Genomic DNA, 17,131 nt, shown 5'->3' with positions numbered 1-17,131 from the left:
GATAAGGGCGTCTGCCGAATGCCATAAATGTAAACGTCAATAAATGAGGTTAAAACTGGCTAAAACTGGACTTTTCATTCAAATTACTGGAGAATCCCAAAGTGGTGCTTACCCAGCATGGGCACATTTTAAAGACTTTGCACGAGCTGGATCAAGACACAGTATCTGAAGGAAGTTTATTGTAAGGGGCTTTATCTGAAAAAGTTTTCCCAAAGGAGAATGGTCCTGCATTTGTACTTGACATTCGTCTCAGTTTCAGGCATTGGTCTCGTTAAATATGGTCTTGGTCTCAACCAATGTTTGACAAGAAGTAACTTCTAGAAAACATAACAATGCATGAATCTGAAGCTAGATGAAGTAAATGTGTGGCCTTGAAAAGGAACTGACGGTTTTCTGATCATGACTTTCTCTCACTTTCATTTGGTCTCAGTCTTGACTTGGCCTTGACCCCCTTAAAACTCGGTCTTGACTTGATCTTGGTTAGTCCCGGTCTTGCACTTGACATTGGTGGACTTGACTATAGCCTTAGATTCAAAACATCTGATTGGTTAAGCTTAAGGTTAAACCCGAAAATCTTCTAGATGAAGAGCGAGCATTGTTCTCACACACATCATATTTTATTCATTCACGAAATTCAAAGCTTTTCTGAGAATCCGAAAGAGTTCAAACCATCGGCATGGTTAAAGGTAGGTTAAATGTTAAACCTGGTTCATAGTGATCAAGGGTCAGTGGTGCAGTGGTGGTCCTTGGCCAGCAAGGTCATGTTTCAAAGAATTTGCATGAGCCAACTTGTATGAAAACATCCGAATGGTTCAAGTTAGAGCAAGGGCTAGCTCAGGGGTATCCAACTAAAATCTGTAGGTTCAGCCGGTAAAAATCCTCGTTTACAAAGCAACAAACATGACCGAGTTGAAACAACAACACTCGCATTTTAACACCTAAGCATTAGTGATTAGTTTATGGCTATAAATAAAACATCACTCCAATGTGGTTCCATCAAAAAGATACATCTTTTTAAAATAAATGTATACTTCTCCGTCCAATCATCTTGAGAGAAGTGAAAATGCCATCATTTTACTGATCAGACAAAGAGTAAAAGAAATAAAAATCTATGAAAGCCTGTGCGGACTCTTTCCTTTTTCAAGTACTTGGTTCAGTCTATTGAAACACATTGCTGGCTTTGCATCGAGTCCGTGTTTCTCCAGTTGACCCCGGGGTTAAGAGGTAGTGGTTATCTTTTCTTACAAGCTCCTTCTTGTTAGGACAACAAGCCAAATTGGAGTCAGATTTATCTCAAGCAATGCATGCTAATGATATTTCCAGCTTCTTTAAGCAAAACCTGATTTTCTTGATCCTCCTGCGGACATACGTTTTGCACGAGACAATTTGTATCGCAACTTACAACAGGAAGGATCGGGGTAAGGGGTTAAACCGGTTGGAATCAGAACGTTCTCTGAAATTCTTTGAGAACCCAAAGGGTCAGTGGTGCATTCACTCGGCCAGCGCGGTCCCATTTTAAACGCAACTTGTATAGAAACTTGAAAACGATTAGATTAGTGCAAGGGGTAGGAGGTACTCGTTATACTCTTTTGTTTAAAGCCCCTTCTTGTTAGGACAAAAGGCCAAATCGGGGGTCAAATTTGTTCTCGAACAATGCATGCTCCTGTAATCTTGATCCTGTTGTGACCAAACCATTTTGAAGGTCCCGTTCAGAGCTGTAAACAATGCACCACTTCCAAAGCGAAGACTTTTGTGCAAGCCTGTCCTTTCAGTAGTCATGCGTTCGCTCTCAAAGCCCATTAGCATGTTTTAGAGACAAAGCCTTGCACGTTAAGCACTTCCATCTCCCAGCTCCAGATGAGATTATTAATAGGTTGCTGGCTTGGTTAAAAGAGGCTCTTCAGTTGAATCAATGGTGCACTTGAAGGGGACGCTTTGCAAGTGGACCTGATGGTCAAGCCCTCATTGTTCAACCTGAAGAGTCTGGATTCTGTAAGCCATGTAATGCCATCTGAAGCTATTCTGTTTAAAACCAAGCCAGCCATAAGAGACAAGGAACAAGAATGTGTTTTACCATGAACCCAATTCAGCAATATTTCATTGACCTAAACTGGAGCGAGATGTTTTTAGAGAAGTACCAGAATTGGAAATGGAATAAAACCTAAGTTCAGCCTAATGGAATAAATGTTTTCAAGGGCATAAATCTGCTAGAAAGAGGCCATTTCTGCAAGGCATCGCTAATGGACTTCGCTTTTAGACACGAATGTAGGTTCATCCTTACGGACACAAGGGAGCTTCTTCACTCACCAGGGAGATGTCACATGTGTCTCCTAAGTAGTCCATAATCTCTACTCATCTTTTTTTCCCCCTCCTGTCCATTGAATAATGGATTTACGAATCAACTCTGTCATAGCCGGACTGACCTCAGAGGCCACGGTCTCTCCGGGGATTGTTTCGCCGAGCGGCCCAAGGGGACCGGAAATCATATTCCAAAGTGCGTGTCTGGAGGAGCATAAATTATTCTGATCATTTTGCGAGAAATGAATGCAGCAGGTGAAATGAAAATCTTCCGAGGTGACGGGAACCTGATGATCTTTCATTTTCTTTTCAACCCGAGTAAACATAAAGTCATAACGCAGGCATATAAAAGAAAAGAAGAAAAAAAAAGACCTGGCAACCACTTCACATTTCCAATGATAATCCAGAGCAAGTGATGACAGCACGGATGCATTGTGGGATGAGCGTGAAATGCTGAAGACGAGGGGTTCTGAAAGGAAATCGATCGCCGTCTACTCTCCCGGTGAATGGAACACACAGAATACGGCCCAGGGCAAAATAAATGCTCCCCTTGAAACTTTTATCTGGGGAAACAACCTTCATCTTATGGTCCGTTGGAGAAAGATGTTAACACTTCCGATGTTGATTGTTTTGGAGAACCCTTTCATGTTGAAAGGAGAACGTGTTTGCTTAATGAGGCCTGAAAAAGTTCAGGAGTTCAAATAAAAGCCCTTGCGAGAGGCACAAGCTGCGGATTTGTGCGTACATTGATTTTTTTTAGCTCCTTATACTTTCGCGTGGATGCCCAGGATTGTAAACAAACGTCCGTCGCTGAAATCTGAGGATCCCTTACACGAGGTAGATCAAATGTGTTTCTCATTAATGAACCTCTCCAGGTTCACAACTTCATCGTGTTGGTTCTTTCTGTCCAAAATTCTGTCCAATGTAAGACACAAGACGAAGACCTGGGAATACCAAGGACTGTCTGAGAATCCCTAGAGCTGCTTTCAGATTTCGCAGTGTTAGTGTTTAGTCTGTTTGGGTTAGTCTGTTTAGTCTGGTGCGGTTCTTTAGACCGGTGAGAACACAGCAGTCGCACTGTACCCGGGTCTGAGAGTGTCTGAGCGAGGTGGAGAAGTGAACTCTAGTGAGAAAACGATTCAACTCTGAATCGATGCGACTGCAGGAAGCGGATCAAACATGGCGTGTGCTTTGGGTTGCGGTGTGTTTTTTTTTGTAGATGTCGAGCCGCTGAACCGAGCCGAAAGACAGAGCTGTTCAGCTGCAGAAACGCTATACGCCCTTGAGATTTGGACAAAAAGTAAGTTAACCGCTGGATGTGACGTTTCAGTGAGTTATTTAGAAGTGCTGATTCCGTGTTCTCTGACCTTGGATGATTTTTTACGTTTAACTTCTTAAAGTTTTTTCCATCACTGTATCTCTGACCAATGATTGGACGTTTTCAGCCCCTCGATCAACTTCTTATTTTTTGGCTTGTGGCTTTTTAAAATAAATTGAATACACGACAACGAAACCAAGTAGCAAACGAATCAAACGTGTCGATTGCGCTCGGATTCAGACTCAGCAAACGTCGCGTGAAACTTCTCCTCCTCCTCTTCGGCGCCGCCGTGGACTCGTTCTTCCCGGTATCGTGAACAAAGTGGAGTTCATTTAAAGATAGCAAGCGTACTTTCGTCCCGTGTCAAATTGTTCACAATGCAATAAAAAAGTGGGAGGGGTGAGGGGGGATGAGGGGGCGGGGGGAGGGGTGAAAGCCATTCAACTGAGAGGTGTGTAAAATTAAGAGATTAATGTTCCACATCTGTAACAATGCAGGAAAAAAGCGTAGCGGTCCACATTAATTAGAGTAATCCATCAAATGCGTCGGCCATGACGCTGCCTAATGATTGCTTTGAGAAGTTTTTAATGAGCACTAAGCACACTACAACTCTGTTAGATAAAACAGTGACGTATCTCCACACATGCTGCTCACGAGCTTATTTTCAGCCACAGCCAAATGTCCTTTGTGCCACGAAATAAATAGTCTCTAGCCTGGTAAATGAATCAGAACTATGATGGAAAAAAAGAGAGAGAGAGACAGAGAGAAAACAAGAATAATGCTAAGCAGTCATTCAGCGTACGAGTGGAAAATAGTTGCGATAATAAAAAATAAATTCCGCATTGCTTTGATAATAGAATTCTTTTTTTTCTCCCCCCCCACGGATTTTTTTTCTGTACGTTTTCTGCGGCCTATCTCGATGGAGTCGTCATTGGGCTCGACGCGTTTCTGTTTCTGCTATTAACAGCGAAACCTTAGGTTGTCAGCGGAGACGTGACATGATGTTAAAGAGGGGGAAGAAATAAGAAATCGAAGCGTGAGATGAGGTAGATCATCGCTCAGCGCTGCTCCTTGTATGACATGCCTGTCCAAGATTAAGGCTAAACAGACAGCCGAGGTTAATAGAAAGCGACGTAGCATTTTTTGCCTTGCCGTGATGACTGGCGCTGCAGATGCGATATGGCTGACTGGCATTGATTTAGACTACACACACACACACACACACACACACACACACTGAACCACAAACGTTCAGTTCGCTCAAGTGAAAAGCCTTAGATTTGGCTGTTAGCTCCAAACAAAACAAAACAAAACAAAACAGCAAGAGCGTCTTTTCTCACTCGCGTTTCATTTTCTAGCAAACATTCATCATCACGTTAACGAGAAATCCGACGTATACGGTAAACGATGGACCCCGAGTGCAACGCAGCTCTAGACTCGCAGAGACTCGGCTCGGCTAGTTATTAGCATTTATTATCTATCGGCGGTATTAGCATGGAAGTTGGAAGAAACGAGCTGATGTACGGGACGTGAGAGCGCTGGATAGACTACAGCACTGAAGCGCCGCTGCATCGCTCTCTTTACCTAAAGTCTTTCTTCAGCTAGAGATGAAATCTCTCGTCAGCGCTATCGGCACAGCATCGCTTGTCACGGAGGAAACCATTTGAAGTGAAAATATAGCGAAAGAAGTTCCAGAAAATTTCATTACAGCTCATATCTTCATTACAAAGTCAGACTTGAAGATCACGTGTTAATTCTAAAGATTAACATGCAAGTCGTTCAGGGTGGATTTCTCCTCTAAGACCTTGATTATTAGCTCTGGAGTTGGATCGCGGAGGTGGAGCTGGTGCACAGAGAGAGAGAGAGAGAGAGAGAGAGAGAGAGAGAGAGAGATCGTTTTAAACATTCTCTCCCTGCAGGCTTCGAGTCAGAGAACTCAACATTGCAGCTTCTCTATTTATTTATTACCAAAGGCTAGCATACATAACCCTCAATCAGCTTAGCATGACAGAGATTAGCCACACGGACCATGTTTTAGGTATTGCTTTGTGGCCTGTGATCTCTCTCGTGGATAATCTCATCCCTGGATTTGAGCTAGCTGAATTTTGATTGGACGTCGTCTAGCAATCCACGTCTCGGCTAGATCTTTGTCAAGACCGGATCGTGAATCCGGACCGTCCGGCTAACGCTACAGAAGAAGTCATGCCGATGCCTCAGAGAGAGACAGTTTGAGTTCAGAGGCTCCTCATGCCACAATAAAACACAGTTCACCAGGGCAGGGGCAGGACGCATTAAAATTAAGCCCTTAATGCATTTGTGCAGGGAGCCAGGCGAGGATCAGATGAGATGAGAGTTGGCGTACATATTCAGCGGCGTGCTCGGGGCGCCAGGGTGATTGAGTTAGAACGGACGTCATGTGAAATGTCACCATCTGCCTCGATGCCTGATCCCAAACCAATTTAAAAACCGAATCCCCTCCCTTTTCCCCCCACGTCTCAAATCCAGCAGCAATTATAGATCGGGCTAATTAGCCGACGGTCTGTGACGGGCAACAGCCAAGGTGATGCTTTCAATTTCACTCGCAACCATGGAAATCAGGCCTGGAGGATTACGTTCCAGTCATATCGAGACGTGATGGCAGATTGACACTGACTATCTTTCAGTAATACATTATGTCTTAATGGTTAATCCGTGTTATAGACCAAATTACAGCTGAATCCGACCTAACCGTCTCTGGAGGACGCAGATTACTCAAGATTAGTCGATATTTGACGTTTCTCAGCTGGTACCATACGATTTTCCCATCATTCTCTTTATTTTGGAGAATTCCTTTCCCTGATACTGAGCTGCAACGTACAATATATCACCAAAAGTTTGTGGACACCTGACCATCACATCCATATGTGCTTTTTTCAGATTTATTCCCTCTTTGCTGTTATAACGCGCTCCACTCGTCTGGGAAGGCTTTCCGCTAGGTTTTAGGGCGTGGCCGTGGGGATTTGGGTTAATGATAATGAGTCTTTATTGATCACGTATACATTACAGCACGGTGAAATTCTTTTTTCTTCGCATATCCCAGCATGTTAGGAAGCTGGGGTCAGAGCACAGGGTCAGCCATGATACAGCGCCCCCTGGAGCAGAGACGGTTAAGGGTCTCGCTGAAGGGCCCAACAGTAGCAGCTTGGCAGTGCTGGGGCTTGAACCCCCGACCTTCCGAACAGTAACCCAGAGCCTGGCAGTGCAGGGGTTGAGGTCAGGCGCTGATGTTGGAACGTCAACGAGGCTCCAGTTCCAGGTGTTCAGTGGGGTTGAGGTCAGGACTCTCGAGTTCTTCCACCTTCTTCCAACCGTTGCACAGCACGTCTTCACGGAGCAGTTAGGCGAAAAGCACTTTCATAGCTGCTTATAACTTTAAGTGAGAACTAACTTGTTTCACATGTAACTATAAACGGATAAAAAGTACGACGTGTCGTTTATTAATAACCAATGATTATTTTCCTATAACGACACGTCCTGACGTGTTTTATCTCTCTTATACCCACAGCAATCTGGCAACGCGTGTATTAAAGAACGGCACGTGCTTTTGATCCGTTTATAGTTACATTTAACGTCGTGCAACGTCCGCAAACAAAAACAAGTTTGTTCTTAACGTAAGGCGTTCGCCTTCAAAATTTCAGTCCTGAACATAAAGCGTCGTCTTTAACCCGCTTTAACGGTTTGCTCGAGTGGAGGATGATTGCCTCACTTTGTGGCGGCTGCTAAATCATCAGACGGCAGCTCACACCGCTCGTGACCTGAAGGTTTAACAATCCCAGGACCGCCGGAAAGCCAGCGTGGGAGTCCTCGAGAGAAGAGTCGACCCTCGACGGCTCAGGTTTGTGCCTGGGTTCCTGTCAGGAGCCGTTGTGTATAAAGGCGTCTGTCGAAAGAATAAACCATTATCTTCTGTAAAAGAGAACATTTATTGTAATAAGAGGAATCTGTACATCATATGAACTGCATCGAGTTTCCACACCTGGATCCAAAAACACATTTAAAACAGCAACGTAGGGAGTACGGATTTCAAGAATATTTAGTCGTGTTATGTAATATAAATATTTGGTACAAAATATCACGAAGCAAAGTAGTACATGGACATCATCTACTCTCCCGGAAGAAAAAAAAACACCGCGACGACGCACTGTTTCATAAAACCACATTTTTTTTTTTTTTTTATATATATATATATATATATATACAACATGAGTTAGCATCACCTTTATTTTACAGTATATCACTGACAAAGCACGGGAATATTGCAGGTGAACTCTGTGCGCCTAAGCCACAAATATTTACCCGCTGCTCGGAAGCCGACTACAATCATATGTATATTCTTTAAAAAATAACCTCTTTTCATCCCCTCGATAACGGAGGCGGCGAATCCAATTCCAGACTCATTTTTATGTCTGGCGCAGAGGGCAAAAATATAAGGGCGGTGATTTATTTTAACATCCCAGTCATAACTCAACATCGGACCGCTGCGATTATCATTCAGAGACGGGATGAATCATCTGGGGAGGAGGAGGAGGAGGAGGAGGAGGAGGAGGAGGGTGGGGGTGGGGTTAAAACCAGCACAGAAGAGGAGAGGGATGTGGTTATTAGCACGCGCGGTGTAAGCACGTGTGAGTAAGACTCGTGGATTTTGAGGTTCGAGTTGATATTTCTGTCGGTTTTCTTCTGTAAAAACATAACTGGCGGGACGGTCTTGGAAACGAACGTGTGTGTGTGTGTGTGTGTGTTTTTTTTGTTTAGCACGAGGTGATTTCGTAAATAGGCTTCTCGGGGAAGGGAACGTAAGACGTCAGCTGGGATGTGGTGGAGACGTGCGCCAAAAATGCGAGTCACATTTCCTGCCTATGAGCGACTAGATAATTGGAAGCTTCTGGCATTTTCTCCAGTAGATGATGAAAACGGGTGCCAATCGCGAAAAACACCTTTTTACCCGACCCAAATTTCTGAAGCACCGTGTCTGCTCGGAAAGCACTGACAGTATGTATGTACATCAAAAGTAATACTGAAAAGTCATAAAAAAAAAATAGTAAAACAGAAAAGAACAAAACATACAGATGATCGGCTAATCGGGGCGCCGGATCGTTAACGCTTGCTGATGTGGAGCGGAGTGTGAGCGGGCTGTTTTTCCCGCTCCACAGACACGTCGCTAAAAAGTTTGGTCCTTCGTAAACCGGACGTTTTTTAACGCTTCACAGGAAGAGGAGTCCGTAAACGATTCGTATTCCCAGTCCTTCCGAATTCAACGATAACGTCAGTTTTCACGTGGGATTACCCGAAAAACGTGCCTCGCCGTGACGACCTTCGTTCCGAAGAGCTCCGGAAGTCGACCGGTTACGCTACGACTCCGTGTGTTCAAGCGTCTGCTTTGTGAAACGTCTTCCTGTCTGCCGGATCGAGTTGGGGACGAAGGAGAAGGGCACTTTGTAAGAATTCCACTTTGTAAGAAATACAACGCTTTGTAAGAATTCCGCTCGAAGCAAGCTGAGGCGTGTGTGTTAGGAGTCCCATTCGCTCTCGTCGGCCCCGTACATATCGGCGAGCTTTCTGAAGCGCGGACCCCACTCGTTCAGGTAGCTGTAGTCGTGCTGCGATTCGGACGTTCCCGAGCCGAGCGAGCTGAGCGATTCGGCGACAGAGCCCTCGCCCTCGTAGGCGTAGGTGGCGAGAGAGTCGTAGGGCGGCGCCGCAGGGCTGCTGTCGTGCTCCTGGACGCGCTGCGTGATGAAATTCCTCACGTCCGAGTTGTCTCGGGACGTCGCGACGGGCCGGCGGAGGAGAGTCGCCGGCGGGTACGGCGGATCGGACGGCACGACGTCGCGTCTCAGTTTGCTGCTTTCCTCCATGACCTCCGGGTGGCGCAGAGCTCCGATGTCGAACGCCTGCGTGTCCTCCTCGCCGCCGCCCTCGTCGTTATAGCTCACCACGTTGTCCCGGACGTCCTCTTTCGAGATGATCAGGGGTTCCTTCTTCTTCTGGCGCTTCAGAGCAGCAAACAGCACGACGATCACTGAAGAGAGAGAGAGAGAGAAAAGAAAGACCGGGATGGATAATCGACACGTGACAGTGGCACGTTATCCGAGCAGTTAGTCAATTCACAGTCCTCGCTGACTGTGGTGGGTTTTTTATATATATATTTTTTACCCATACTGTTATGCAAACTGTACAAAAAGGTACAAAAAAAAACAACAACAACAAAAAAAAATTCGAAAGCCTGTGAGTCAAGAGTAGATTAAATCAGTGCTCGGGAGCAGGCACGCGTGAATAGTGCGCTTTAACAATAAAACACTTGGTGTGTGGATGATGGGGTGTCACCTATACCACTGAGCAGCTCCTCACGGCACATGACGTGAACACACACGCCAAATCGTCTTTAAATAATAATAATAATAATAAATCCACTCCGGTGTGATGTTTATTTAAAAAAAAAAAAAAAAGTCGCTGAAGCGAAACTGAAGTCTGACGTACGAAGTCGTATTATTTCTCTTTAGATGAAAGAAGAAAAAAAAAAATGCTTTCATTTGAATGGGATTTGAAATGTATTCTTTGTCATGGCCTGATTGAAAGTCTGACGGCGTGCCGCGTTTATCGGTCCGGAGCGTTTAACCGTGTCAGGGCTTTACTTTGCATTCTGACCGGACGTGCAGATTTCAGACCGCCCGAGTAGTAATTAATGTAACGCTGGAGCAGACAAAGGCTCGGACTGACAGGCGGAGGGGTGCGAGCATGACGGAGAGAGCGCCGTCTCCCTGACAGTGAGGCTGAAGGATGAGTGCTTCGTAACGGCACGGATAGGAGGATGGACGGATGGAGCGAGTGATGATCAGACTGCTAAAAGCGCAGAAACAGAGTGCCTCTGCTGGACTTGGCCCCTGAGGAGGAAGTGGTAATTCGACTGGAGACTTCGGGAGGAGAAGTCAGTAATGTCGGATTATCGCATCGCAGCCGCGCGATCCCTCAGAAGCCGCCGTCACCTCGGTCGCCTTGGTTACATAAACAGAGTGCATATCAAATAATATCGCGGCCGTCTGGTTTCACCTCACGGGAAACGATTAAAGATTTACAGCGTTGTTGTATTTTTACATCCAAAGATCAAAATGACCTCCCGGTGAAATGAACTACCTGACACTTGATCAGCTATGCAAATTATATGCTAATTAATTAATCGATACTTGGTGTGTGCATGCTAGCAACATGTGTTAACGTGACTCACTTCATTCAAACGCAGTTTCATGAATTTAAAAAAAAAAAAAACGATCAGATGATTTACAGTAAATACGTTTCCTTTATTTCAACCCTGTACTTTGAACATCGGCGTTGTTTTAACGTCCAATATTATGACATATTTCCATATGGATCAGCTCTTATGAGGGGAGAATGCATTAAAAGCTTTAAACCACGCCCACTAAGAGCCGTTATCGTTTTGCGTGTACGGACTCGACCGACGTGCTTCCGTTTCATACGTACAGACGGATGTATCGACTGCTACTACGTGGGCGTGGCCTGGTAGTAGCCAGGATTCTTACTTTTACACGTTACATCCTCGGCTACGTACTAGCTTCGTTTTCAGATTAGATTAGCGAAGCTAACTACTAGCTACGTACACGCACCGGAGGCAACGACAACCTCTTCTACCGCCGTCCTCCCAAGCCTTGTTTTTCCTTCGTAACGTTTCTATACGTTGTATATGTAGTCGGATGTTGTATATGACTGGATGAGGTGAAATCACGGTTATAAGGTGGGTTTTTTTGGGCGGGGAAATGGAAACGTAGGTAGGAAATAAATGGTTGCCCGTCGTTGCTAGCGTGAACGCAGGGGAACCCGTCACCCCGAAATCTCCCATGGGTGATTTTAACATCCTCATTAAAGCTCTTGTAGCTTGTACACGAGGGCGGGGCCGTTCTAGAAGAGGCCACGCCCACCAGGATACCAATGTCACAGAATATCTCATGTCTCATTTATTTATTTTTTAAAAATTTCCACGTGATACTTACGGAGCAGGATGAGTACGCAGAGCAGAACAGCCACCAGCGCTCCGGTGCTGAGTCCGGCCGTGCCGCTCAGAGCCTCCGCGTTGCACGCCTCCATGTTTCCGTCTCGGTCGCAGGTGCACACGCGTACCGTCAGCGTACCTGTGCTGCTCATCATAGGGAAACTGCCGTCTGAAATCACTACAGCAACCAGGTACATGCTTTGCTGCGCTCTCCGGAAACCCGTCCGCTGTGTGTAGATGTCGGCGGTGTTGTCTGTGCGAAAACAAGGACACGGATACGGCAGAGCTTTACGAGAGCGGGTGTAAATCTCCGAAAAGCCCAGGATTGGAGCGGTTTTCTGATCGCGCTCGACTTCCCGGCACCGCACTCGTAAAAGCGGAAAAGGAAAGAAGAAAACTCACCTCCGTTGTCTCGCACTGAGAAGTTGGCCTTCACCGAGCTCTCTGGCGCCAGCGTGAAGAAGAAGCGGTGGCCGCCTGACGGCTCGTCCCGATCCACCGCCGTTATCGTTTGGATTTTCTGTGACACGATAAAGAGCGGTAATGGAAAAACGTTTTCTATAAAAGCCCCCCACACACACGCACACACACACGTACACACACACACACACACTGTGACTTGCTGACTTCAGTTAAATGGAAAACAACGTCTGAATTGTCCTTAATGGCTATTGTGTAATTTGTACTAATTAGTGTTGCATATACAAATCAATTCCATTAGAGTTTCAATGAGCCGTGCCGTTTGTTTTCCACAAATCATTTTTAATCAGATTTGTAGATGCTGTAAAATATTTTACATTTATAATGTCTTTTCCTTCCTGTGCCCTTCCTTCTTCACTGCACACACACACACACACACACACACACACACACTGGAGAGCTCTCATTGGAAGTGAGGATAGCTATCGGCTGAGCGATTGAGCCCAGAGTTGTCTTGTGTGGTTAGCAAGGGCAACTCGAGGTTAAATGCCCTCGTTCAAGGACACGTCTAAAATTTAATCAGCAATCCTCCGGTGCTTAGTGTGCTTCTGCCTGTCGGGCATAGCAACCAGCTGGACTCTTCACCTTCCCGCCCTTCGGTGGCTCCCAATCAGCTTTTCATTATATACCCTAGTCAAACGTACAGTATGACTCACTCTTCACGAGTGTATTCCCGATCCGCTTTCTAAAAGACTTCCGAGCGTTAGACGTGCGGAGTCAGACGCTACGAGATCTCTACGAGAATAGATAAGCCGGTGGGTGTGGGCGGATCGGTGACCTGTGTGATGATGGACAGCGGGTGAGGTGTGTGGAAAGTCAATTATTATAAAGCGCCTCTGATAAGTGACAGCACCTGACACTTAATCTCATCAAGCATGACAGAAAAAAAAAAGGTCTCGCCGTCTAATCCTCCGAGGGCGAAATACTCGTCGCAGATCCCTATCTCCATCCGGAGGTCGCGCCGCGTTCGACAAACCGCGCTCATCGCGTAGCTTCTTATCGCTAAATTGACACGGTGGCCTCCCGGTGAGAAGAAAAGCGTGAACGTCTGGTAAAATAAGTGGACTTTACCTGACTGGATTTAGCGCTTTCGCACACGAAGGTCTCGTAGAAGGAGGCCAGCGCCGGCGGGTTATCGTTCACATCCAGAACACGGATGTACACGGGCACTCGACTCGTCTGCTGGGGGTTATCTGAGAAAGATAAAATAAAACGCACACACACACACACACACAAACACACAAAGGTCCACTTAAAAGCAGCGTGAAAGAGAGAAAGCGAATATTTATTCAAGTTAACGGCAGACACGTATTCATTAGCAGCAATTATATTTACTGCCTTTCAAATATAATTCATTACTGTCAAGGAGAGGTACATAATTAACTTCTGTTCATTTATTTTTACATTCTGAATTCCAACTTTTCAACATTAACATGGCATTAAGGAATATTCTGTCGCAGTGAGCTTTAGTTAACTCGCGTCTCACCGGTTCAGTCTAATACGTACGGAATAAAACACTCGTGTGTTGTGCTCTTGTGAGAAAATAATCGATCAGTGATGGGATGGAATAACGTTGAGGAATCACTGTTAGTGTAAACTCCTCTGTCCTGAAGATTACAGCTGTACCTCTGACACTGGAGACTCCTTCCATAATTGTGAAAGAAAGAAAGAAAGAAACACGCGTTTCCCCGTACAGAAAATGTCACCGTGTGGTTGAGATTTTAACATAAAAACGGTAAAAATTTGGAAATGAATCAGTGATCAGAATCGAGATGATTGAATAAAGCCTAGCTGGATGATACGCGAGCGTTAGCTTAGCATTGAGAAGATTACAGTAAATGATATGATTGCGTGACATGCAACACGATCTCCAGATGTCTTTTCTTACAGAACCGTTCTGGACCACTTTAACCAAAACGTCTCTAGATGCAGGTCTGCGTTTTTGTTTGGTTTTAAGGTCCGGACAAGAAGCCGTAATTCTCTCGCCACGCCCTCGCCGTCTCTCGGTTTTGTTCGAATGTCAGTGTGATATTTGGACAGATGGAAATGCGTGTGCGTGACTTACTGAACTCGGCGGCGATCACGGAAATATTGTGCCACGCGAGGTCTTCTCGGTCGAGAGGCTTCTGCAGGAATATAGACCCGTTCCCGGCGTGCACGTTAAATATCCGGTCCACGTCCGTGTGCCGATCAATTGTGTACCTGGAAACGACACCATCCTCTGAATCAATACTCCTTAGCGAGGAGCGCTGTCGCTGTGGCGCTGCATACTGAACGAAGAATAATAACGCTTCCTACAAGGTAACTTTGCGTTCGCTGCTAAACACAGGCCCGCCGCTTGGAGAGCACGGGAGCGGCGTGACAGCTTCGAGAAGCAGAACTGATTACATCCACCGAGCCTGAAGGCCTCTCCCGGCCTGTGCCCATTTGTTCTCGGTTCAACGGGAGCTTGCGATATTGCTCTTTCAGATGCAATCATTCAGAGGGATCGCTCCGTTTCCTAATTATCCTCCTGATGTTCAGCGAGACCGCGTCGCCCCATCACAACGCCCCGGACGTCTGATAATTACCTGCCCTGAAGTCCTGCTCCCTGTCCGCTGCTCAGCCTCTTTAATTGGGCTTCTTTCTCTTCGCTCTTATTTACCGCCATCTCCGGAGGGGAGCAAATAAAGGAGCCATTTATTGTAGAAACGAATATCTTCATTTATTTTCATAATGGAAGCTTATTACGATTAATTCAATACGGAGACACGATCGGGGGACCTTTCGAATTAAAAGAGGACACCGTGCAGATATGCTCGGTCTCCGCTCGTATTCAAATCGTATAAAGCGAAGCCCTGTAGGTCAAGGTCGTTTAGATCGGCACGGACTGACATTTCAGAATCTCGCACGCCCGCGTGCGCGTGGAGCCTTTTGTACGCACGGGTAAACCGAATATTGAAAAGAGAAGACGTCTGTCTGACAGAGAAGCTCCGGAGGAAAAACAGAAGCTACAGAGCGGCCCACGCAAGCTGGCGGATTGATTATAATCATTAGTATTATTATTTTTATTATTATTCTTCAGAAAGGAAAGAAGAATCTATTATAGTGGAAATACGAATCAAAAGGACCTCCTTGTAAAATCCAGCTCAGCGCAGATGTTTACTTTAGTGCGTACGACTCCACCTGATTTCACTAATTAGGCTTCCTCATTATCTGGAGAGAGAGCTCATTACTGAAATCAGGTGCTTCTGTGCAGAGGACTCGGATCGCTACGATGCAAGACGCTCGCGGTGTAATGACCGAGTCGAAAAACATCACGGTTTCTGCGGTATAAACCCATTATTCCTTGTGCTGTATATATATAACACCAAAAGGAAAGAAAAAAGATCAAATCTCTAAATTTATTAGAAAGATCATTTTAAGAACGTCATTTCCAATAAAATCTGGCACAATGTCAGTATTTATCACTTTGTCATCATCGGCGTTGGCGTGTTCTTCTGTGCGTTTGATAGCCGCCGTGTATGAACGTGCAGCTGAGCTAGCGTCGTATCTTCATCCAGGGCTGGGCGATATGACGATATAATACCGATATTGTGATAAATCATGCACTTTATTTTTTTTTTAGAATTATAAACTGATGAAAGTGGTGGATTTCATGTTAACATTTTGTACTGAATCTTTAACTTGTAAAATATGAACAATTTTCTTTTTTTTCTATCCTTTAAATATTATTTTCTAGACAGTTTTGCTGTACGTTTCTACGTAAGTAAACCTACGGTATATATCGTGATGGATGTCGTCTTCAAGAATCGCGATATGATATTTTTGTCATATCGCCACACCCCTATCTAAAACACACATTATAGCACTTAATACAGGGAAATTTGCAGGAATGAATTCCAGAATCTGCAATAATAGACGGACATGCTTTTTCACCGTAATGTGACTCTATGTGAAACTGTGACGGTAACAGTACACAACGGTAAATGCTTACTTGACCGGGTTGCGGTGTGCGTCCTGATCCACGGCGCTGACCGACCCGATGACGGTGCCCAGAGCCGCATCCTCTTTCACCTCCATCACGTAGCTGGGCCGCTCGAATCTCGGCGGCTCGTCCTCGTCCTCCACGTTTATCCGCACCGTCGTCAGGTCCTTAGCGTCCACGCTGACGAAGCGCGGGTCCGGGTGTGTGTTGCGCACCTGCACCTGCAGCGTGTACGACTTCTTTTTCTCGTAATCGAGAGGCTGCGGAGAGAAACAAAGCGCCCACGTTGTGTACTTGGTTCAATCAGGACAATCACACGCAGGCCTGCTGAGCTGAGGTAAGTCATTATTTCACAGCACGGATTCCTCTAATGAGATGGTAGTCAGGGCTGCACGCGCAGCAGGTGGGAGGAAGAAACCGGCGTTACCTTTATGATGCTCAGGATGCCATTCTGGGTGGTTTTGTTAACCGTTATAGAGAAAACGTCCAGGCCGTCTCCGCCCACAACCGTGTAGTCCATCTCGGCGTTCAGCCCGATGTCGGCATCCGAGGTTTGAACCTCACCCACCTTTGTTCCGAGCTCGCTCAGCTCGGGAACGCTGAACTGATACACACCTTAGAGATGGAGATCACACGCCTCAGATTATGTGCTCTTATTTTACAATGTAAAGCCACTCTGGAACACAAGATCAGTTCTGTAAATACACAATCAGTATTTGTTTTTTTCCTATATACCTCCGTGCACCTCGATCAGCGATCAGACCATGATCAGACGAGGATCAGATGAGGCTGACGATATAACGTTTATCACTAGGCTGATTTTTTTTCCACGTCCGCCATTTTTATTCTACACTTTCTCACACAAACAACCCTTTAGGAAACTGAAATGCACTTTAATGTCGTGGAACGTCCGTGAAACGTTTAGGAAACGTACGTTATAGCAGTCCTTAATAACTTTCTCTCCGCACTCTCGTTTTTGTCGGTTAATTAGACAAAAATATGCAGCTTGTGAATTAACCAGAAACCG

At 45.6% G+C, this 17,131-nt stretch overlaps 1 protein-coding gene across 2 annotated transcripts in view; it reads right to left on the bottom strand.

The window, feature by feature from the left end:
* Positions 1-7,837: 7,837 nt before the first annotated feature.
* Positions 7,838-17,131, bottom strand: part of cdh6 (cadherin 6) — a 32,969-nt gene continuing 23,675 nt past the window's right edge. For both annotated transcript variants that reach the window (XM_017496319.3, XM_017496320.3), the window contains 7 exons: positions 16,532-16,719; positions 16,114-16,364; positions 14,203-14,339; positions 13,209-13,330; positions 12,060-12,177; positions 11,659-11,910; positions 7,838-9,674 (listed from right to left, as the gene is read on the bottom strand). In XM_017496319.3, coding sequence (XP_017351808.1) covers positions 9,163-9,674; positions 11,659-11,910; positions 12,060-12,177; positions 13,209-13,330; positions 14,203-14,339; positions 16,114-16,364; positions 16,532-16,719 — 1,580 coding nt within the window. In that variant the 3' untranslated portion in view covers positions 7,838-9,162. The remainder of the gene's footprint in view (positions 9,675-11,658; positions 11,911-12,059; positions 12,178-13,208; positions 13,331-14,202; positions 14,340-16,113; positions 16,365-16,531; positions 16,720-17,131) is intronic.

This window comes from Ictalurus punctatus, chromosome 20 (assembly GCF_001660625.3).
Source record: "Ictalurus punctatus breed USDA103 chromosome 20, Coco_2.0, whole genome shotgun sequence".
NCBI classification, from domain to species: domain Eukaryota; kingdom Metazoa; phylum Chordata; class Actinopteri; order Siluriformes; family Ictaluridae; genus Ictalurus; species Ictalurus punctatus.
The sequence above is the reverse complement of the archived record's forward strand: the minus strand, read 5'-3'. Positions and strand labels throughout refer to the sequence as shown.